Source organism: Littorina saxatilis, linkage group LG10 (assembly GCF_037325665.1).
Source record: "Littorina saxatilis isolate snail1 linkage group LG10, US_GU_Lsax_2.0, whole genome shotgun sequence".
Classification (NCBI taxonomy): Eukaryota; Metazoa; Mollusca; class Gastropoda; order Littorinimorpha; family Littorinidae; genus Littorina; species Littorina saxatilis.
Genome location: NC_090254.1, coordinates 39,333,994 through 39,357,259, shown reverse-complemented (window position 1 = coordinate 39,357,259; position 23,266 = coordinate 39,333,994). Strand labels below are relative to the sequence as shown.

Sequence of the window (23,266 nt, the reverse complement as noted above, 5' to 3'; positions counted from 1 at the left end):
CTGCAGAAGTGGGTGGAGTTATCAGGTGAAGAGCAGTCATACGAGAGTCTGCGGGACTTGATCGTGAAGGAGCAGTTCCTTAATGCCTGCCCGAAGGACCTGGCGACCCGCTTGGAAGAGCAAAAACTGCGGGGTTTGAAGGACATTACTGATGCTGCTGAGCGTTATCTCATTGCTCATGGAAGGACCCTGGGGACGTCAAAGTCATCAAAACCTTTCCAGAAGAGCGGGAACCAGGGAAACCAACCTGCCAAGGGACAAACTGAGTCCGCACCATCATCCAATGAAGGGCAGAACATAACGTGTTTCCATTGCAATGCCATGGGCCACCGAGTCGCCAACTGTCCCCAAAAGAAAAATAACGGACATGTCAATGACAAAGCGCAAGAACATCGACGGAGATATTACGACAACAAGAGGCAAACGAGTGGCTCGAACCAACAAGTATGTGCGAGCAGCGTCATACTTCCAAGGGCTGCCGAGCAAGTGGCTACACCATCGGACGTGGAAGAATGTATATCTGATGGCCAGCTTCTACTCGCCAATGGCAAGTCAATCTCTGTCGTCGCCAGCGCAGCTGTGTCAGTGTCGAACATGCCCGTGTCGAAGGGATTTGTTGAGAAGCAGGAAGTGACTGTTCTCAGAGATTTAGTGACTGTTCTCAGAGATTCGGGCTGCAATGGAGTCATTGTCAAAGAGGATCTGGTGCCAACAGAGAAGTTCACTGGTGACTTCAAGTGGACGCTCATGGCTGACAGCAAATGCGTGAAAGCACCTGTGGCAAAAATCCAGATCGATACTCCATACTTCACCGGAGAAGTTGAGGCCGTCTGCCTGAAGAAGCCCTTGTACGATCTATTAATTGGGAACATTGGGGGTGCGAGACGTCCTGATGACCCTGATGTCGAATGGAGAATGGGCGCAGCTCAGCCTGCTGTTGAGGAGGAAGACCCACTGCCATTCGCGAATGAAGATATCAGCGAACTGTTACGAGATGACAGAGCAACTGTGCATCGCCGCGACCAGCCGCAGGTTGTAAGCGCTGTGACGACCAGAGCCCAGGCGAAGAAGGACAAAACAACTACGCCACTCAGGGTCACCAACAGTTCTGCAACTGCTGTCGTGGACAGGGATCGGCTGATTCAGCTACAGGAAGCTGATTTGACCTTGACAAAGTACAGGAGTCGTCCTGTCAAGGAGATGACTAAGGGCGAAGGCACTGTGCAATTTGAAGTGAAGGCCAAGATTCTGTACAGAGTGTTCCAGCACGCGAGAGTCAACGGTGGGAAGCCATTACGTCAAGTTCTGGTGCCTCAACCACTTAGGCGCCAGGTGATGGAGGTGGCCCACGACTCTATTATGGGAGGTCACCTGTGTGGTCAAGAAGACATCGGACAGAATCCAGGCTGCGTTTTACTGGCCAGGACTGCATGCAGATGTGACTCGATTCTGCCGATCGTGCGATATTTGCCAGAAAACCATACCTCGAGGAAGGGTCCCGAAAGTGCCGTTGCAGAAGATGCCTTTGATCGACCGACCTTTCAAGAGGGTGGCCATTGACCTCATCGGCGAGATAAAACCGCCAAGTGAAGCGGGTCATCGTTGGGTACTGACCCTGGTAGACTATGCAACCAGATACCCAGAAGCCGTGCCTCTGAAGAAAATTGACACCGAGACTGTTGCCGAGGCACTTGTGGACATTTTCAGCAGAATTGGGGTTCCTGAAGAGATCCTCACAGACCTGGGGACACAGTTTGTCTCTGAATGCATGGAAGAGGTCAACAGGCTGCTGAGCATTCGTCACTTGACTACGACACCCTATCACCCGATGTGCAATGGGCTGGTCGAAAAATTCAATGCGACGCTGAAGTCCACGCTGAAGAAACTATGCAGTGAGCAGCCAAGGCAGTGGCATCGCTACATCAATGCCTTGCTATTTGCATACAGGGAGGTGCCACAAGAGTCCACTGGATTCTCCCCGTTCGAGCTGATGTACGGGAGGACCGTGAGAGACCCGATGCAAATACTAAAGGAATTGTGGACGAAAGACGTGGACACACCTGAAATGAAGAACAGTTACCAGTACGTGTTCGAGTTGCGAGAGAAACTGGAGGAGACTCTCGAGATTGCGAGAGAAAACTTGAGAAAGTCTCAGGATAGTAGAAAACACTACTACGACCGCAAAGCCGTAAACAGGAAGTTTACACCAGGTAACAAAGTGCTGATACTGCTTCCCACTGATTACAACAAACTACTGATGCAGTGGAAAGGCCCATACGAGGTTGATGCCGTGGTAGGGATCAACGACTACAAGGTGAATGTCGGCAAGAAGTCCAAGATCTACCACGCTAACCTCCTGAAACTGTATGTGGAGAGACCTCCGGAAGCAGTACAGGTCGCAGCAATGGTGGAAGAACCAGCCGAACTAGACGAGTTCGACGGCGAGGAACTACTGGAGTTGGGAGACCTCCACAAGAAAGAGGGAGTGGATGACGTCAAGCTAGGACCTGACCTGACAGAAGACCAGCAGAAGGAGCTGCATGATTTTATGGGCGACTTCACCCATAGGTTCTCTGATGTTCCAGGCTCTACGTCCTTGGTCGAACATGAAGTCCACCTCACATCTGACGTTCCTGTTCGCTCAAAACCATACCCTATCCCGTTTCAGGCTCGGGAATCCTTGAAGAAGGACATCGACAACATGTTGAAGATGGGGGTCATCCGTGAGTCATCATCCCCTTACTCATCTCCCGTTGTTGTTGTCAAGAAGAAAGACGGCACAAACAGGGTATGCATTGACTTTAGGAAAGTCAATAAGATCACCGTGTTTGACCCTGAACCAATGCCGACGGCAACTGATCTGTTCCGACGGTTGACTGGCAGTAAGATCTTCTCAAAGATCGATCTCAGCAAGGGATATTGGCAAATTCCTGTGCGCGAAGAGGACATACCAAAGACCGTCTTTGCAACTCCAGACGGAACGTATGAGTGCCTGCGGATGCCTTTTGGCATGGTGAACAGTGGTGCTACCCTGAAGAGGGGAATGCGAAAAATGCTCAAAGGAATGAAGAATGTTGTGTACTACTGGGATGATCTGCTAGTCCACACGGAGACCTTCGCAGAGCATCTGGAGACTTTGAGGGAACTGTTTTCCCACCTGACAAAAGCCAATCTGACCGTGAGACCCAGCAAGTGCATTTTGGGGACCGACAACGTTGACTTCATAGGTCATTCACTGAAGGAAGGTCAAAAGGGGCTTTTGTTGGAAAACGTCACCAAGATCCTCAATGCGCCACGTCCTGAAACCAAGAAGCAGGTGCGATCCTTCCTTGGATTGGCTGGGTACTACAGAGAGTTCATTCCAAACTTCGCCGCCATAACGGCGCCTTTGTCGGACATGACCCGAAAAGGATGCCCCAACCGAATACTCTGGGGACCAGCTCAGGAGAAGGCATACCAGACCGTGCGCGACCTGATGTCACGAGACCCGGTGCTACGCCTTCCTGATACTGCCAAAGAGTTCATCTTGCGTACAGACGCATCGGACGAAGGGATCGGCGCCATGCTGATGCAAGAGCATGGAGGTAAACCGTTTCCGGTCAGCTATGCCAGCAAGAAGCTGTCAGGAGCCGAGAAGAACTACTCGACCATGGAGAAAGAGTGTTTAGCCATCGTGTGGGGAATCAAGAAATTTGAACTCTACCTCCAAGGGGTGAAATTCGTGCTTCAGACTGATCACAAACCCCTCACCTACCTGAACTCTGCAAAGTTTGTGAATAATCGTATCATGAGGTGGGTGATGTACTTGCAGAACTTTGATATGCGAGTGGAATCGATCAAAGGTTCAGACAATGTTGGAGCAGATTTTCTCAGCCGAGTATGTGAGTAAAACTGTGTTCATTCTCCAACAGACTAATGTACATACCTGGATTTCAATCTGTTATGTATACATAGTATGTGTACAGGTAGCGTTTCAATGATTGAAAGAAATTAGGTAAATTTCTTCTTGTGTTGGGGGTAATGTTAGGAAACGCTACCGTTGCTGAGCTTTGGTTCAGTTTTGTGTGTTGCATGTAGTTGACTTATTTGTACTTTGTGGGAAAGTACCGATATTATATTTTGTAAACACAATATTTATGCTTGGACGAGAATGCAGGTGAACTTTCTAGTCCTGTCAAAACAAGTTGTTTACCATGCTGTTTTAGTCGTGAGTTCGTGGCGTTCGTTCGGATTAAGTGTGTCGGCGCTTTTGATGTACGTCAGAGAGAATGTCGCTAGTTTAGTCCATGCACGGCTCGTATAATGTAGTTGTATCGTGTTCGGTCTGGAATATTCTCGAGATTGAGTATTTACTATATATGCCAGCGCGATTTGAATGTTAAAAAAAAGCTTCTATTTGAGTTCTGCTACGATGTGCAGTTGTATGTATGTAATGCTAAATAAATCCTCGAACTCAATTTGACGAGTTGTTTTCTGCTGCTGCGAAGACGGGCGACGTAGAATAAAAGAACACAACTATACGACGTTTGAGAACTTGTGGCAATCTCAAGTGTCGTGTAACAATTACAAATAATGAAAATGAGTGAAGAGAAGAAGAAAAACTTGAAGAAGAAAACTGAGAAGAAGCAAAAAAAGCAGATTTATTTCAATATATATCATTGTATATAACGCTCCAAATCGTCACCAGATTAAAAAGGCAAATACATGGACAGGACTGGCTTAATAAGGAAAGAACCAGAGTAAATGTATTCAGTCTACGTGCAGTACTGATGATTGAAGTAGCCTATGGCCAGAACAAACATTACACACAGCCTAATAAGCAGTTAGTGCACATAGATTATTTTCTATTTTCAAAAGCTGAAGGTTTCAGTATCATGCCGAGCCCGAGCGGTTAACCACAAAGAAACTGTGTTTATGAAATCGGCAGTACATTGTTTGCGGCTAAGAAAAACAAGCATGGTAAACCAAAAAGTTTTTATCAGGCCGTGGCTGGAGGTTCGGCGAGCCGCCGGATCCCGAGCCTGGGGGCTCAAGCACCGGCGAGTCTATCCACTGATACGAGTCGGTGCGGCTCGAGCCCCCAGGCTCAGGCGGTACCGGCATGACTGACTCACTGACATGGGCGCTCTACCTGTAAATCATTATTTTGTGTTTGTGTAGGAGTTTCTAATCTCTGTTCAATTCGAGTCAAAGAACTGTGGAGAAAGATTGACAAAGATCAGTGTTAGACTGATTCAGAAAGACGCCAGTGAATCAGTTCGGCAACAGCGCGGTCACTCAGTGAGTACGGAGGCGTGCGCGGTTCCGGTTCCGAACTTCAGTATTTCTGTGATGCTGCGTCAGTGAACCTAGATCATATCTTTTGCCATATGAATAAAACATGTTTGAGTGTTTATTTAATGCATTTTGTTTTAGGATAATTCCGGGCAATGCCGCGGCCAATGCCAATCATCACTCATGAGTGACTCAGTCGTAAGCTTGTTGTTGCGATCTCAGTTCGATCACCAAAATGCGTTGGAATAAAGAATAGAGCAAAGGAAAGTTAAGAAAGGGGGGGGGGGAGGGGGAGGGGGGATAAGTCAGTTAAACAGAAACTGACTTGAATTGTTTTACAGAAAAACTGATTGACCGATCGACCATGGCAAGGCCGCTCGGCGAACCGACGACCTCATGATCTTTAGCGCATCGAGTCACTACCGACTGGGCAGGCTAAGTAGGCAAGATAACTGATCGGTGAAAAATAGGAAAGTCTATTTTGTGAGTCAAGTTACTGGTGACTGCCGATGTAACACTGACACGAGAAAATTACTCCCACGAGATTTACTCCGGAGTAAAAATTTCGTACGAAAATTTTACTCCTTTACGAAAAACCTACTCTCCCATAACAGAAGAAAATAACTTCCAACGACAGGTGTGTTCCGAGTCAACATTTCGGTCGAAAATCATGTTACTCCCCTGACGAATAAATAACGAATAAACTATTCCACCCTAACCGACGAGCAATTTACTGCCAACGCCAGGTGTACGCAACTTTTACTCCCCTGTCCCCTGTTAGTCTTGGTGGTGGAAGGGGTGGAGGGACGGTAACGCGACATTTGTTAGCGCGAAATCACATATTGGCATTATCTCTTTGCGCGCATCCCATTTTTGCGTACGAGATTTTTACTGGAAGTAAAACATTGGGGAGTCAAAATTTCGTGGAGGGAGTAATTTTTTCGTACCTTGGGGACTGAGTTCTTTTCTGGTACGAAAGGTGTACTCGGAGTAAGAATTTCGTTCGAAATGTTTACTCCGGAGTAAATTTACGTCTATAGCTCCTTGTCCTGTTCTAAACCAGTCATTGATTTCAATGTTCATCAAATATGTTGTTTGTTTGAATGTTTGGGGTGAAAAGATAGATAATTTGAGCCCTTTGGGAATAGCAGACGAAATTTTGTCAGGCCACAGAATGCCAAGATTTACTTGGAACAACCAGAGCAAAGATAGACAATTACTGATGAGATGACTTCTGAATTTGTTGTTTAGGTATATTTTTTTCCCTGCCCCATCTTACATGCGAATAATCTGTAGTGTGCACATTGTGTTCTAGTTTTGGTTTGTGCATACCGGCAACAGGAAAAGACAATTTTAGTGCGTCCTTTCCCGTCGGTTTTATTCCAGTGTTTATGAACTCGTAGCAACAAAAGTAAAATTTAATTTAAGCTGTTATTTCTTTTCCCGGAGTGATCCCCCAGAATATGTTAAAATGAGTAAATACTCCAAATTTGTCAGTGACGTGACCCCAACTATCTTCAAACTGCCTGAACCATTTCGGAAGTAGGTCAAAAAGAGACACGTGACTATGACTGTGAGCATTTAGGATTCATAGTGCGTTGTGGGCGGGTTGCAAAACGACAGAAATATTCATTGACGCCGTGAGAACGGGATTGACAGCAGGTTTCTGGTTACAACGCAGTGACAGAGAGCAACATGGATTTGTCCAAAATAGCCAAGTGCTTAGTCCGAAGCGTTGCAACGAATGAGGTAAATTTAAATTTTAATCACATGGAATGTGAAAAAAGTGCTTCTGCTACGTCTACTTCTACGTCTAGAACTAGAAGTAGCAGTCGAATTTGAGTTATCAGGACTGTTTGCGTAAGCCCTTGTCATAGTCTTTAGTGGTTTGAGCTAGTGGGTTGAGTACAGCTGTACCAGCGCTTTAGTGCACATGTCCACAGTAAGTAAGTGCACTTGCTGTCACTGTCACACAGGAACAGATTTATCACTGTATAGTGGTGTATTAAACAGTAAACGTGCATGTTTTTAAAAAGAAAATTGTTAGGATACTCTGAATTTACTGTCTATCCCGCACAGGGAGAAGGTGTTTCTTTGTCATTGCTTAAATACATGGCAGAGATATGCAGGCAGTGCACATGCTAATAACAGGCACAATGGAAAAGCCTAGAGTGCATGCCAGTCAGGGACTTTTTGTGTGTGAATACTTTATTATGAGCATGCTTTAAATGTATTAAGTCAGGTAACACCGTTATGCCCTTTTTTTCTCAGCAAATAAGAAGAAGAGGTAAAGAAGTTTAAAAAATTCAACATAAAAGAAGGAGGCAGCACTTTATAAAGTTTATTCAATAAGACTTTAGATTAAAGAGCTACAGTGGTGAGTGGAATCCACCTTTTAGTTTTAACTTAAGACCTCTAAAGATGTGAGAAAGCCAGGGTTTGGACTTCGAGGTACAATGTAGTCGTTAGAGAGGGGGGTCTTTGTGAGGGGTTCCACTGTATTAAAATGGGAATATGAACACCACAAATCTAAGAAAATCAGGTCTTCAAGGGGATGAGGTCTAAAAATGGATGTCAATTCATTTACAGAGCTAATGAACAGCAAGTCTTGGAGTTAAAAAAACATTTGATCTGGAGCCTTAAAAAAAAAGGGATTCCGATTACTGTTTCAGCAGAACCCCCCTTTTAAGACCTCCAGAAATCCGAGAAAATCTTAATCATGTCTTGAAAAGGAGGGAGTCTTTATAATGGTGGTGAAGTTACAGAGGTTAAAATAATATGAAGAGAAAACTGAGAAAACGGTTAATAACTTCAAAAAGGTTTATTTATAATTGTATAGCCTTTCACTTTTCAGCTTTTACTCAGTCAATTATTGGTGAATATGATGTCTAATTGCTTGCTTTTATACATTGTTTAATAAAATTGTACATTTATATTTTGACACTGGTTGCATACATGACTCATTGACTGTGACCATGAGGCTCATGCATGAGTATTAAAAAGTTCAGCACTATAGAAACTAGAAAGGGAATACTGGACCTTGTACTGTACGTTGTAGTTGTCCAAATACTAGACGTGCAACTCGGGTTATAAACAACTCTCTCTTAAATCTATTCTTTTACTAGGTCAAGGCCGGCGAAGTGCCACTAAAGCTTTTTTGTCTGAGTCCCCAGTTACAGAGGACTTTGACTTATTCCTGTAGACTCCCTGTGGAGCATAGGGCCGCAAGTTACAGAGGAACCCCCCTCCAAAAATCTGAGAATATCAGGTCTTAAAAAGAGGGAGTACAGTGGTACCTGCGATGAAAGGACAGCCTTGGGACCACCCACAAGTGTCCCTACATTGCAGGTGGCCTTTCATGACAGGTATACTTTGGTAGAGATAATATAAAAAGGGACAAGAGAAGGTGTTCTTTTAAGGGAGGTGTCCTCTCACGGGAGGGTCCACACATCGCAGGTACTGCTGTTCTAAAATGGAGGTAAATTTACAGAGGTTTTAAACAGTAACTCTGAAAATGCAGGAGGAAGTCTTACTCTTAAATACGGGGGGGTGGGGCAACTGTACAACTTACAAGTGTCCGAGATACGCTGACATGCGAAGAATGCGTGAGGCGTTGTAGAAGTAGAACAGAAGAATTCGGTGATGAACTATTTCACAGGTGTTGAAGGCTCTCGCAAAGGTTGAGAACTTGACATTTGTAATAATCTCAGGCACATGCCTGACGTTGGTAAATAAAAGTGTTGTTCTAAAGATCATAGATTTATATAGATGAGGACAGGCACAATACTGAGCAATGAAATGCTGACATGAGCATCAAAAATAAAAAATGCTCAGATGGAAAAGTCTATGATTGTAATGGGAGCTAAAACACAGCTTTACCGGAAATAAAAGTCAAAACATAATTGCCTTCATGTCTCTTTCCTTTATTGATCGTCAATCATATGTATGCATGGACAATGATGTAAGTACTTGGTGGACACCAACTGCAAGGTATTTCTATCAAGTTAAAACTTTTGGAATCTTTGATTTTGTCTAGTGTTTGAGTTACATTTTATCCATAAAATCCAGCCAGACAGCACCTACATTTTGTGTAAATCAATTGAGCAAGAAATAGTTGTTGTGAAGACACCATTACTTACATCATTTGGCAAGTCCATCACTTTTTTACAAGAACAAGATTAGGCAGCATTGTAATGCTGCTGATTTAATTGATCACCTTTCTGGTAGACCATGCAACACAACTGAAAACAAAAGTGAAGGCCTGAAAATAATATGGCAAGTGAATCAGATGTAGCGTAAGTTATGAAGACACCAAAATTGTGAAGTCTGTTATGCTTGAATTCTAGTACTCTTGAAATCTAGTCTGGTGTGTAAGAGGTTCCTGATACAGTTTGAAATGATCAAATCATACTTGAATATTCAACAATGGCAAATATTCACAGTTACAGGCAAAGTCTGAAAATTAGTACGTAAGTTATTTTTGACACCTGAATTGTTGTGTCCAACATTACCAACATCATCAATTATCATCGTTTCACAACTGATTATTTTTCTTATTCGCTTGTTTTCTTTTTTCTGTTTTCTGTAGCAGATAACATACGTAAACATGTTTTGATTTACATTGTATCTGCCATCTACCACAATGAACTGAATTGCTGATTGCGTTGGTTCGAGTGACACGAAACGAAAATGGTGTCAGAAATACGAACGTAATCTAAAACAAGCCACACTATTAAAATGCAGGAAAATGTAACTAATATTTCCCCTTCACAGCTTTCTTTATACAAACTCGAAGAAACTTTAAGTCAATCACAAAAATATAAACTTTGGTTCAAGAAAAGGTCAAATTTTCCTGACGTTCGTATTGAAAGACACCAAGAAATGTCGGCAGTGGCGAGAATGACGAACGAAATCCACTAAGTTCAGCATCAATTTAAACAAATGCTGGTGATTTTGCATAAAACATGAACAAAAGTAGTTGCCTGTTGGGTAACTCAACTGAATACAGCAAAATCAATTAGGGATCGATGATTCTTGAAGTTCGTCTGTCTGAAAAACTCTTGAGATGTCGTAAGTTTGCGCGAAACGCCAAAGACACGAACAACTTCCAGGTCAAAATACCTCCTCTCAATGCATTGTGGTAAAGGTGAAGGCCATTTATTCGTAATCTGTGGAAATTTCCGCAGTGCATTGAGTCGATTGACATTCGTTCGTGTGCCTGTGTCGACTTCGCGTTAGATTTTGGAAGTGCAAAAACGTAAGTAACGCAGTGATGCAAAACGTCGGATATTGCCTTTCACACATTCTTTCACAACCCTAGGTCTTCTGATTGCTTTTATTTGTGCTAGATTGTGTCATTTTATTCAGTAACTTCCAATTATCAGTGGAAATATCAAGTTTCATGTGAAAGATATGATGATGGTATGGACTTAGATCAGCGTGTGAAGTGAGACACGAAGCATTACTTACAGAATGCAATTTTTTCGTCCACGCTAACGACACATTATACGGTAAAGAAAGAAAATGAGCATATCTAATTGTTAAATACACTTAGTTTGACCAAAATAAATACAAACATGACACTACAAACTGCTTCACTTACCATTGTGCTTTCTCAAACAAGATCACTCATTTTTGTCAGGTTTCAGTGGCCATTTTAAGTTGTATTTTCAATGGAAAATAATCAAAAACAAAATAACCATCAACAGAAAAAATAATCTGTAAAATGATATTAATTCTTTATTCTCTCTTTAATCACAACACAACAACATTAACAACCAGAAGAAAACAGTTCTTTGCAAAAAAAAATCCAGAAAGTGGCTTCCATTCATTTTGTACTTTTTGCTCAGTATTGTGCCTGACCTCAGATGCTTTAAATATAAACAGCCATGATCTTCTCTGTCCTTGTTCCTGTCTCTTGTTGTGCATGAATAGTTATCTATCTACAGTGTAACAACCCCCCCGTTTCATACCTCCAAAAATCAGATAAAAGTATCCCGGTCTCTTATGCCCCTATGGGCTTTTACTGTGAGGGCGTAAAACTTACCTTTTCCTTCCTGAGAATAGGTCTTAAAACTAGGAATGTAGGTAATTTACAGAGGTTATGAACCAGGCCTGGAAATATGACGAAGTCCTTTTCTAATTGTGTAAGTAAATGTGTGCCCTTAAAAATAAAAATGCTTAAAACGCAACATTTTCCCGTCAGTACGCCCAAACCACTTTTACTCATTCCCAGGCCTGATGAACAGAACATGTTCTGAAAGTTAAACTGGTAAAGACTTTAAAGGGGAGTTTTTTTTGTTTTTTGTTTTGTTTTGGGGGGGGGGGGGTCTTAAAATGGTGATTCTACTGTATACCAGATACCAGTGTTTCACAGCATTGACTGAGTAATTGTGTCTAAACATGAAGACCGTAGTGATAAATTACGGTCACCAGATATGGCTGCTATGTTTGAAAATCTCAAGAATGAAGTCTGAAGAAATCTCACTTTCAATCTCTTCTCCACAGATGGTTCCCATAGAGTCGTTCTATCAGAAAGACACATGCGTCATCACCTTCCTTCGGCGCTTCGGATGAGCCTTCTGTCGCCTCGGCGCGAAAGAGCTCTCGGAGCTGAAACCTCAGCTTGATGCCAAAGGAGTTCGTCTCATCGGCATCGGCTTGGAGGATTTAGGCTTAGAGGACTTTCAGCAGGGGCACTTCTTCGATGGAGGTGTGGAAATTTATCGTTATGTCAAAATAATTAAAAATTCAATGTTTTGGACTGACCCATTTTTTTCCCTTCCAACCCCACAACAGAATCCTAACACCAGCCTGAAGATCAAGATATTTTGTTTACATTGTTTAAAATGTGTGTCAACAAGACAGCGTACGAAAGACCCGAATCACCTTTGGAAGCAAAGCCAATCAAACGAAGTAGCTCTTGCCCTTAAGGGCCATTGACAAATCTGCTTTTGCTTCACTCAGAAGTTTGCAAGTGCATACCACTACCAGGAGACAACAGCAGTCGTACCCTATCACAAACAGTTCTCCACAGTTCACAGGTTTTGTATTACTGATGCAAATGAAACAGAGAGCTTTATAGCTGACGATCAAGGGCAGACAACCCTGTCTGTGCTGAGTAGTTGCTGTGAAAGGGGGACTACTGAGTCCCTCTGTCAAAGTGTCATGTTTCTAACAAATCTGAGGGAAAGATATTTTGAACAGCAAGTATGCATTTGTTGTTGGTTCTGTTTTGAGGTTGGATGGTGATTGTTGCTGTTTGTTTATTTGGTTGGGTGGCGGTGGCATTGTTGCGTTTTCTTTATGCGTATGTGTGTTTGCTGATTTTACTTGAAATTGTAAGTCATAAGTATATATATCCGTAGATCATAAGTTATTGTTATGTTGCAGAGCTGTATGTGGATACAAAGAAAGAAACATACAAACTCTTGGGCTTCAAAAGGTAAGTCATTCTGTGATGAAAGCAAATTACTCGGAACAGGCTAATCCGTCTTTCGGCTGAAAAATTTCCATTGATTCTCAACCAGCATTAATGTGCACTTTATGAAATGCTGGGGACAAATTATGATATTGATAATGAACATATGGTATATTCACAGAATGGTATGTTTGTGCACATTCAACTGTATGTTAATGATTATGTTTTGGTGTGTTGCAATTAATTATGATAATGAAAATACATGTATATGAGTTGTTCTTTGCTACTGGTCACAAGTGGGGGTCAGCTCACACGGACGCATTTTTCAATACAATCTAGGGGAGAAACTGGTCACAAAGCACCCAGTACATGCCAGAGAGATAGGAGAATCGGCACAATCAAAGAAAATACCAAAATCATTCAATAGATATGGAAATATTAAGATTTACTGTGAAAATGCTAGCAAAAATGGCGTCCAAAAATGGGAACGCACACTTGGTGCGTCTTTGAACACTTACCTCCCGTTCTGTGTTGTTGATAATAGTCGTGTTTGTGCTGTTTTTGTTGAAATAGAATCTAATAAAACTGATGCAGTTATTGAAATGTTGCAAATTATTGTTGTCTTTGTGAAATGCGAGAGTGTTCTGAGGCGTAATCTGCATACGGCTGATGTCTCACATAGGGTACCCCACTTCGATCAGCGTATCACTCCAAATGAGCTTCATAGCAGAAAAGCAGACACACTACCAAAACACTGCATAACAGATCTACAAGACTGAGCCAGAATCATTGAAATGTACTTCCTGTATAAAATATTGCAATCAAATTTGCTCACGCCGTCCCACATGCAACGCAGGTTACCTTCGCCTTCGATTCAAAGTAACTCAACGCTAACTTAATTACCATCGAAACGCAGATAACGAACTGATTCGGAGATTACACGCCACACATTTCTGATATTTTACTCACAAATTTCAACTGTGTTGTTTCGCGATAAACAGCCATAAACAAACAAATGTGGTGCCGTCACGTCGCTTCGTAAGGAGAAACGCAGGTTACCAAGAGATTGTTTCCGATACCTGTCGGATTAAAATCATCGTTTTTCACGAATGAAGGCTCTTTGGCAGATCTGGTGAGTTGGAACATGTCTATGAATGTTTCGTTTAATGTCAAATGCGTACATTCTTGTCGATATTGTTACCTTTGGGCTCATAAATGAAGTCAATGGTCGTGTTTTCCTGAAGTGACTTTTGTCATCATAGAACTTACTGTGCTTTGATCATTGACTGAGAAGAATCTTCCGATGAAATTAGTTCATTTCACTACGCGACTGCAGATCTGCAAGGAAACTTATGGCAGGGGAAATAAGCTTAACTGAAGACGAATAAGCGGAGTAACTGTTCTTCAACGGATTGCTCTCACTGATCTAAATATTTAGATCTTGTCTGCTAGTCTGCTAGTCTGCTAGTAAGTAGGCCTAGTCTTCGGTCGTGTGAAAGTCACATCTATTTCGACTGTGTGCATCGATCCGTGTAGTGAAATGTTGATCTTTGATGATTTGGCAACATAACTTCGCTACATGTGCTTCGAGTGTATCTCCCCGTAAACCATTTGAAAACGTGTTTTAACAAGACAATGTTTCGACAGCCCAGACGGGGTGGATCCTCGATAGCTCACAGGGTATAATGTTTTCCGCCGTTATTTTAAGAATCCTGTCAAATTTGCTATTCCAAAAGTACCCTTTGACACGACTCGAGTGGCAAAGAACATTCTCTGCAATTCCTGTCTTAGTCCGTGCAGCCGTTTCGGGTCATATCGTCATCATACAAACATACACACAGACACACAAGAACCAGCTTTTAAAGTTAGATTATGTAAGAACCATGTGAACCAGTGATTTTTTTCTTATGTACATCAGATACTACAGTTTTTCTGCTTTATGAAAAGCAATATTTCAAAAACAAAACTAGAGATTTGAATTTTGACCACTTGTCCCCCTTTCTGTCACCAGTACTGAAGAACAACTCACGTATGTTATTCACAAAATGGTATTTTTGTGCACATTTAACTGTGTGTTAATGATTGTGTCTTATTGTTGTGTTGCAATGAATTATGATCATGAAAATATGTTATTCACAAAATGGTATGTTTGTGCACATGTTAATGATAATGTCTAATTTTGTTGTGTTGCAATGAATTATGATAATGAAAATATGTTATTCACAGCAAAATTGTTAATTGTATGTTTGTGCATAAATGTGATGTGAATGATTATATGTTTTGTTGCAGATTTAATTTCTTGAGCATCTTCCCAGCGATTTTCTCAAAGGTTTCTAGGGCAGCTTATTCCAAGGTAAGACTGAGTTGTCTTCAGCTCCTCCTCCTCCTTCAGATTTTGCTGTGCATCAGAATGTACTGTAGAAATATAAATTAATTATGCCAGCGGAACAAAATTCAAATTTGGATGGAGCAGCATGAGAGCACACCGGAACAAGTGTTAGATTAGAATAGAACACACAAACACAAGTGGGAAAAGATTTGTAAGTTGTTCCAAAGGAGGCATAATTATTTTTGTGACTCCAATTTCATTAATTTGCTTAAAGGCACAGTGCAGCTCACAGCCTTCGTTTTGCGTTTTTGTTGCAGCTGAGTGCATTTACAGTTCAAAAATCCTATGGTAGTAAAACAAACCCAAAACTACCCAACGACGACATCTGTGAAGCTCGACAGTTTCTTGTTCACACGAGTGCATAAATTAACCTAGTTATTACGTGGTGTTTGGTCGGAGTTCGATTCAACTGAGTGATTCCGGCCTCCATTTTGTTTTACACAAACTCATGATGACGTCTGACATAGTTTGCTAGTGACGTGTCTTTTTGTGCATGATGTGGTGATCTACCTTATCTAAATTTAGATCCAAAAATAGGTCAAGACCAGCCGGGTCCGAGTACGAAATTAATTCGTAAAAAAATCGCAGTTCTTGACTCTTTGGGTGCAAGTCAATGAAACTTGGTAGTTCTTCTAACGGATAGCTGCCTGAGGTATGACTAAAAGCCCCAGGGGCTCCGTGCACCTAGATTTGACAAGTTCAGTACCTTTAAGGGGGGTATGTGCATGCATAATACCATTTCTTCTTTAGTTCACCATTTTCATCCTTTTTTATGATGCTCGAATAAAGGGAGAGGGATGGAAATGACTTTAGGCAAGCTTGTATCAACATTACGTTTCATTTTTTGTCAGACTCGCACTCAGACTCAAAATTGTTCAGTGTTTTCTTCATTATGTTTGCCTCTTTTCCTTTGCAGACTGAGGCAGAACAAGCTATTGTTTTTTTGTTTTTTTCAGTATCTTATCTACAAGTACAAGTATGTCCAACTCAACGTTTCATCATTCACTTAATTATTCTTTCTCTTTTTTTCCAGGCCAAGGCAGAAAAAGTTGGAGGGGACTTGAAGGGTGATGGCATGCAGACAGGGGGGACCATGGTTGTGGAAAAAGGTCAGTAGGGGTCAAGGTGGAGGTGAAGGCGGCAGGGATTACTTCCCTTGTTACACCCAGCCATGCAAGCTTGAAAAGGATGTTCAGACATTTTTGGAGTGGGCGAGGAATTTAGTCTTCTACACATCGGTCATTTTTTTGCATCCTCGTCTTTGGCAAGAAAAACCCGTTGTTTCCTTGTTCGGTGCAACATCAAGGCTAGTTAGCCCCATCAGCCTCCTTGGTGCCGTGGATTTTGCACTGTTTTTCTTAGTGGAATCTTGTCAGTGTTGTCCCTCTTCTTGTCTGCAAGTTCTTAGTGCTGAATAGATCTGTAAGAAAATCTGACCTCTGCACACACTTTTTATTTTGTCTTTAGCTTTACACCTACAAATAAATGTGTGTGTAGTGTAACAGGGCTCACAGGAAAACTCAAGATTGTTTTGTTTTGATGGTTTGATTTTTTCATGTGAATGGTGTTTTATGTTTTTAGGTGGATTTTGTGTGTGTTGTGGTTGGGGTGTTTTTTGTAAAGGGGGGGGGTAATTTTCAGTTTCTGTTCTTCACATTCATTTTTTCCGAGCTAACTAACACAGTGTCAGGGATAGGATAAACAGCAGAGAAAACTCGTTGTTGAGATGTAGCGAACAGCAATAACTGTATAAAATGATGAACTCACCTTTAACCGGCAGGAGGAAAGACGCTACTGACCTTCAAACAGGACAGTCCCGCAGACCACGTCGACCCAGCAGAGGTGCTGAAAGCGCTGGGAATCGACGAGCCGCCACCCAAATCAGGGGGAGCAACTGCAGCTGGGGCCAGCTGTGACGGCGACGTGTGTGCCATGCCCAAGAAAGAGGAAAAACCCGCTCCCAAGTGTGAGGGGGACGTCTGCGAGATGCCCAAAAAAGAATAAGGTACCCTCCGCCTCCCCCCTTTAAAACCCCCCACAAATGTGAGAAAATCATGTCTCAACCTTTATCACAGCAGTGGCGACTTTAGATGTAGACACAATAGACATAACCTTTATCATGCAGCCAGCCAAGACTGTAGGCGCCCAGCGAAGGATGTTTGAATTTGAAGGGAACGGCAACACTAACCCTGTTCGAAGCAATATTTCCCATTCATTTGAAACAAATGAGGTTATCTTTCTTGCGTGTTTGTGAGAGGAACCTTCAATAAAGATGTAATTTTTACATTTAGTCAAGTTTTGACTAAATGTTTTAACATAGAGGGGGAATCGAGACGAGGGTCGTGGTGTGTCTGTGTCTGTGCATGCGTGTGTGTAGAGCGATTCAGACTACTGGACCGATCTTTATGAAATTTGACATGAGAGTTCCTGGGAATGATATCCCCGGACGTTTTTTTCGTTTTTTCAATAAATACCTTTGATGACGTCATATCCGGCTTTTTGTAAAAGTTGAGGCGGCACTGTCACACCCTCATTTTTCAATCAAATTGATTGAAATTTTGGCAAAGCAATCTTTGACAAAGGCCGGACTTTGGTATTTCATTTCAGCTTGGTAGCTTAAAAACTAATGAATGAGTTTGGTCATTAAAAATCGGAAACTTGTAATTAAAATTATTTTTTTTTATTAAACAATCCAAAAACAATTTCATCTTATTCTTCGTCATTTTCTGATTCCAAAAACATATACATATGTTATATTTGGATTACAAACAAGCTCTGAAAATTAAAAATATAAATATTATGATTAAAATTTATTTTCCGAAATCGATTTAAAAACAATTTCATCTTATTCCTTGTCGGTCCCTGATTCCAAAAACATTTAGATATATTTTTGGATTAAAAACAAACTCGGTAAGCTAAAAAGAATAGACATACAGAAAAGCGTGTTATCCTGCTCAGCGTGACCACTACCGCACTATTCTGCATGGCTTGTCGATTTCACTGCCTTTGCCACGAGCGGTGGACTGACGAAACTACGAGTATGTGGTCTTGGTGAAAAAAACAGTGCGTTCAGTTTCATTCTGTGAGTTCGACAGCTTGACTAAATGTTATTTCGCCTTACGCGACTTGTTGTATATTAGATTTGAAAATTGGCGGACTATCGATACATGTCGTGTCCCACTACAATAGGCTTACAAACACGATCGTCTGCTACAACATGAGGTGACCACGGTCACTGTGATCATGTATTGGTAAAATGCATACTCAAGTACCGATATATACTGTTCAAAAAAAGAAACGCATAGCTTGTAATATTTGGTTAATTTAGTTATATGGCTACAAGGATATCCACCAAACTGCAGAAAATGTTTATCTGGTCGTCGACCTTTCGTCCATTGCCACAAGTGAGCTCTGCACGTGACGCATGCGTTATCAGTGGCTACAATGTCAAAATTGCTCATTTGGCATGACCACTCGTCATGCTTCAGTGTAATCTCGTGAAACTCGGGGAATATTGAGCTGTCACCATGTCTTCCAAAACCCATAAAAGCGGATTGTTCGCCACAAAGAAATCAGACGACAATTCAGCGACGAAAGATGGCCCGATTGAGCAGAGAAGACCGCCAAATTGCATTGGGTCGTTTACAAGCAGGCCAAAGTCAAAGTGCAATCGCCAGGCACTTCCACGTGTCCCAGAGCACCATCAGTAGACTGTGGGTCAGGTTTCAAGCCACTGGCTCCGTTGCTGACTTGCCACGAGCGGGAAGACCAAGGGCGACAACTGCTGCTCACGACCGCTTCATACGGCTCCGCCACCTCCGGAATCGTTTCCTGTCGGCCTCATCTTCTGTCCAGGCTCTCCCCGGGCCACACCGATTATCGGACCGGACCGTGCGGAACCGCCTGCATGAAGCTGGTTTGAGAGCTCGCAGACCTCACAGAGGAGCTGTCCTCACCCGCCGCCATCGCCAGAACCGAGTGCAGTGGGGCAACCAGCACCTTCGCTGGACCGTCCGGAATCACTGGAGACACGTGTGGTTCAGCGACGAGTCCTACTTCCTGCTCCAGCGACATGATGGTCGGAGGAGGGTCTACCGGAGAGTAAACGAACGTTACGCGCCCAACTGTGTGGATGAGGCACCCGTTCATGGTGGTGGAGGCGTCATGGTGTGGGGGGCGATCAATACCGCTGGAAGGAGCACCCTGGTGCACGTCCAAGGGCGCATAACTGCCCAGCGATACGTGGAGGAAATTCTGCGCCCACACGCCCTTCCTCTTCTGGCTGACCAAGATGCCATATTCCAGCAGGACAACGCTCGCCCGCACACAGCACGACTCACCACCCAGTTCCTCACCGACCACCATGTCCAGGTGCTTCCCTGGCCATCCATGTCGCCAGACATGAACCCGATAGAACACCTCTGGGATGAATTGGACAGACGTGTGCGCAGGCGAGAAGAAGCGCCGGCAAATCACCGCGATCTATTGCAGGCACTTCAGGAGGAGTGGGACACCATCCCACAGCAAGATATCCGGCATCTGATCCAGTCCATGCCCAGAAGGTGCCGGGCAGTTGTTGCTGCTCAAGGCAGTCACACCCCCTACTGACTTGACAGCCTCGGCACCCAATCGTATTGATTGACTGATTGATTTGAAGATGCAAATGAACTGTGTGTGCATTCAACTGTGTCCATACCAAATTTCAAACAAATAATCTAAATATTGGATTTTCTGTTAATTTTTTCGAAAAATAAAACAAATTTGGCAAGTAGCAACTATGCGTTTCTTTTTTTGAACAGTATATAATTGAAGGTCTTCATCTTTTATTCAGCCGTTGAACGTAAACATGTTGATTCGATGTTCATGTCCCAAGTGAAACGATAGTCCGCAGTCAATTTTAAACTTCGCCACTGAGCGAAATATCAAACAGAACACATTGGCAGTTTACATGACATAATACTTGAACACAGAAATCAGACTGATGATGTAGTTCATGTTCACTCGATGAATTTGAAAGATAAAGACCAGAAAATCTTTGACAAAATTATATGGATAATCGTAGCGATGTGAGTATGGAGGAGTATGGAGTATTGAGTCGGACAGTGCCTTAATTATGCCTTTGACAAAACATTCGTTGTTTTCTTCATTCTCTCGTGCTTTTTCCAGGTGACAATATCGGCCAGTGTTAAAGTGTAACCACAACCAGATCAGCCCAGCTGACCGACAGAGAGTTCTCGCTGACGTGTTGTCATGACAACCTCTTTCCAAAACTCTGCGCCACAGAGGGGAGGAGGTTCGATTCCAGCGCTTACCCGCTTCTTCACTGAGAGAGAGAACCCTGTGTTGACATCACCTTGGCTGTTTTGTGTTGTGGGAACATGGAACGCTTCAAATCTCATAAAACTCCTGATGACGGTTGTTGCTTTTCGTGTTGTTTTGTGCAGTTTTGCATAATTGTTGAAGTTTTTTGTAGTTGATTTTGCTTCCGTGTTCTTTTTCTGTGCGTGGTGTATATTATTTTTTTCAATTCAAGTGCTCTTCCAGTTCCAGTCTTGCCATATCAAATTTTGTCTTCTGCTTCTTCTTTCATTACTTTTCGAGGAGTGAGGTTTGACATCTTTCAACCTTATCTTTCTCACTCTCTCTGTGTGTTATATGCGATGGGGAGACAGGGGTGGGACTTTTCCGCAAATGCGCGGATTTCCACGGACACAACTTAGGAATTCCGCTCGAGTAATCTATTTTTCCGCGTCCCATTTGATCACAGTATCTGTAACTTGTTGACTGAATGATATGGAGAGAAGTGAAGATGGAACAGAACACAGAGTTAAATTGTGCTGACTGAAAACTCCTGATAACTACTAGTCATTTTGAGCTTCAATGCATTGAATCATACTATTGCCAGTATTGGATTATGGGTACATGGTTCATTACGTAAGTATGCACCATTATAATGTTACCATTGTGTGATTTTTTTTTATTTTTATTTTTTTTTCTTCAGGAGAATGTCTTTTTTTTTTTACCTAATCCAAACGAGTTGAATTTTAGTCTCAGAATGCACCAGACTGTACAGATTTTAATGTACCATTTAAGAAAAAAATTGGGGGGAGTATGCCCCCGCACCCCCCTAGAAAAAAGGGATTTCCTCTTTTCATGGGGAGAGGGGGTTGGTTGAAATTTTTTACTTGGATGCTAAAATAACATCATTACTGTGCCTTTTCTTGCTACATTCAGTTTTCTTTGCTTTCTTTCTGTCGGCTTTTGACAGGAGCGCCTCCCTACTTCCATTTCAGATCAGTAAGGAAAAATGACAGAAATCATAGAAAATGCACTGTTTTTAAGTACAACGTTCTGCTGGTTTTTGTGATTTATAAGTATGTATTTCTGTTCAAATCAAAGTGATGATTTTGAGCAGTGTATTGCAGTGATATTGGTTACCATGTACAATAAATTAATCTTTACCTTCTAATATGAACAATGACTCTTAGTGAACTTAGTCTCACATAACTGGAAAAAACAAAACAAATACAACTATTTTGTTGTTGTTGAAATCTTCCTTACTGTATTTCTACTCTGTAAGCTGCGTTAAATCAGATCAGGTTGATGATTTTTTTTACATGCCATGTGTTAATTAATTTTTAGGATTTATCATAAATCAATTTGAAAGGTTTTGAGGCACAGTTTACTTACCATGAATGGGGTCAACATAATATGTGATATAAAATACATCAATGTAGAGCTTTCATTCCAATACATTCTAGAATAATAAAGTGACCGTTCTTCATGGAAAGCCACTGTTCGCACATGACTACAGACCAAAAAGAAAATCCATCTTGCAACAGTATTTCTGCAATTGTCAGCTGAAAAGTCAGTTTTTACTTCATTCATCTAGTACTGATAATGAAACCTAGTTTGCTGTTCACATTTCTTGCAAACGAACATGGTCGCAATAAAAGGACACATAGAGAATACTACATGGCTTGCTGTGTCGTACCAGATTTACACGAGTTGTTTTTTAAAATATTGAACTGCGAGCAAAAGCGAGCTGTTCACTATTTCAAAAAGCAACGAGTATAAATCTGGTACGACACGGCAAGCCATGTAGTATTCTGTTTATCCTACATACTGTACTTACGTGTATTTCACTGAAAATGTCTTGCCGTCAAGGCAGCTAAATTGAAGAGGCTTGTTTTGGAACCTCGATCTCTTCTAAAGCCTCGTGCAATCTATTACGTCAAAGCAAAGAAACGTCTCTTTGAAAGTATGGCGTGACGTGTTAGTTCTAAAGATTCATCGAGGGTAATTAGCAAGCGCAATTTGTTTCTATAATGGCGTTTGTCTCGGTGACTTTGGCATCATAAGCAGTGGAAAAACAGGTCCCTGCCAGACTTGCTTGACATGACCTCATTTACATGATATACACACGTGTGATTTGAACGATTATCTCACGAGTGTCTCTCTCACGTATGTAGGATACATAGCTACTTAATGTTTTTTTTCAGAGATTCGTTAGTTTGCTTACGTATTTGAAAGATTCAATCTTGTGGACACATTAACATTTTGAAAGAATTGCTTTTACACACACGACACCCAAAACTGTCACATCAGTTTGGTATGAAATGTAATTGCGTATTTTGAGCAATTTCAAAATAAACAATCAAAACTAATTGTGTGTGTGTATGTTTGTACACTTGTGGATTTTTTTTAGATGCATGTGTTTTTGTGTATAGTGGTACAGTGGAACCCACCTAAGATCTAACAAAACTGAGAATCGGGTCTTTATAAGGAGGGAGTCTTAAGATTAGGCATAGACCAAATAGCCTGGACCGCCAACTCGTCACGTGACCCTTCGAGGTTACGACGCTCGACTTTCAGGGGCGCTTAGCGTCCGGTTTGAAAGGCCAGTGATTCGAAGACAGTGAAAAGAAAGCACGCTCCAGTTATTTGTGACAATGGGAGGTGACAATGAACTGGATTTTCCAAAACTCCAAACTAAACTTAACAAAACTCATCGAAAAACATGTTCCATATGCACTTTAGCTGAGTTTATTTTTGCATTTTCAGAACTTGCCTCAACAACTTCGTCCATGTTTACAATCGACACCGGATATGACATCCCCCTGATTTCTGAAAGGCCATGTAAGCGTAGGTTCCTAAATGCGAGAGGCCGCTACCTCGTAATA

General features: G+C 42.1%; 1 protein-coding gene across 1 annotated transcript; it reads left to right on the top strand.

Moving 5' to 3' along the window:
• Window positions 1-747: 747 nt before the first annotated feature.
• Window positions 748-22,750, top strand: LOC138979075 (prostamide/prostaglandin F synthase-like). The gene is made up of 8 exons (XM_070351887.1): window positions 748-848; window positions 1,948-2,075; window positions 11,852-11,986; window positions 12,667-12,718; window positions 14,984-15,047; window positions 16,117-16,192; window positions 16,864-17,088; window positions 20,250-22,750. Exons 1-7 carry the CDS (start codon window positions 748-750, stop codon window positions 17,085-17,087), a joined length of 780 nt encoding a protein of 259 aa, XP_070207988.1. The 3' UTR covers window position 17,088; window positions 20,250-22,750.
• The last annotated feature ends 516 nt before the right edge of the window (window positions 22,751-23,266 follow it).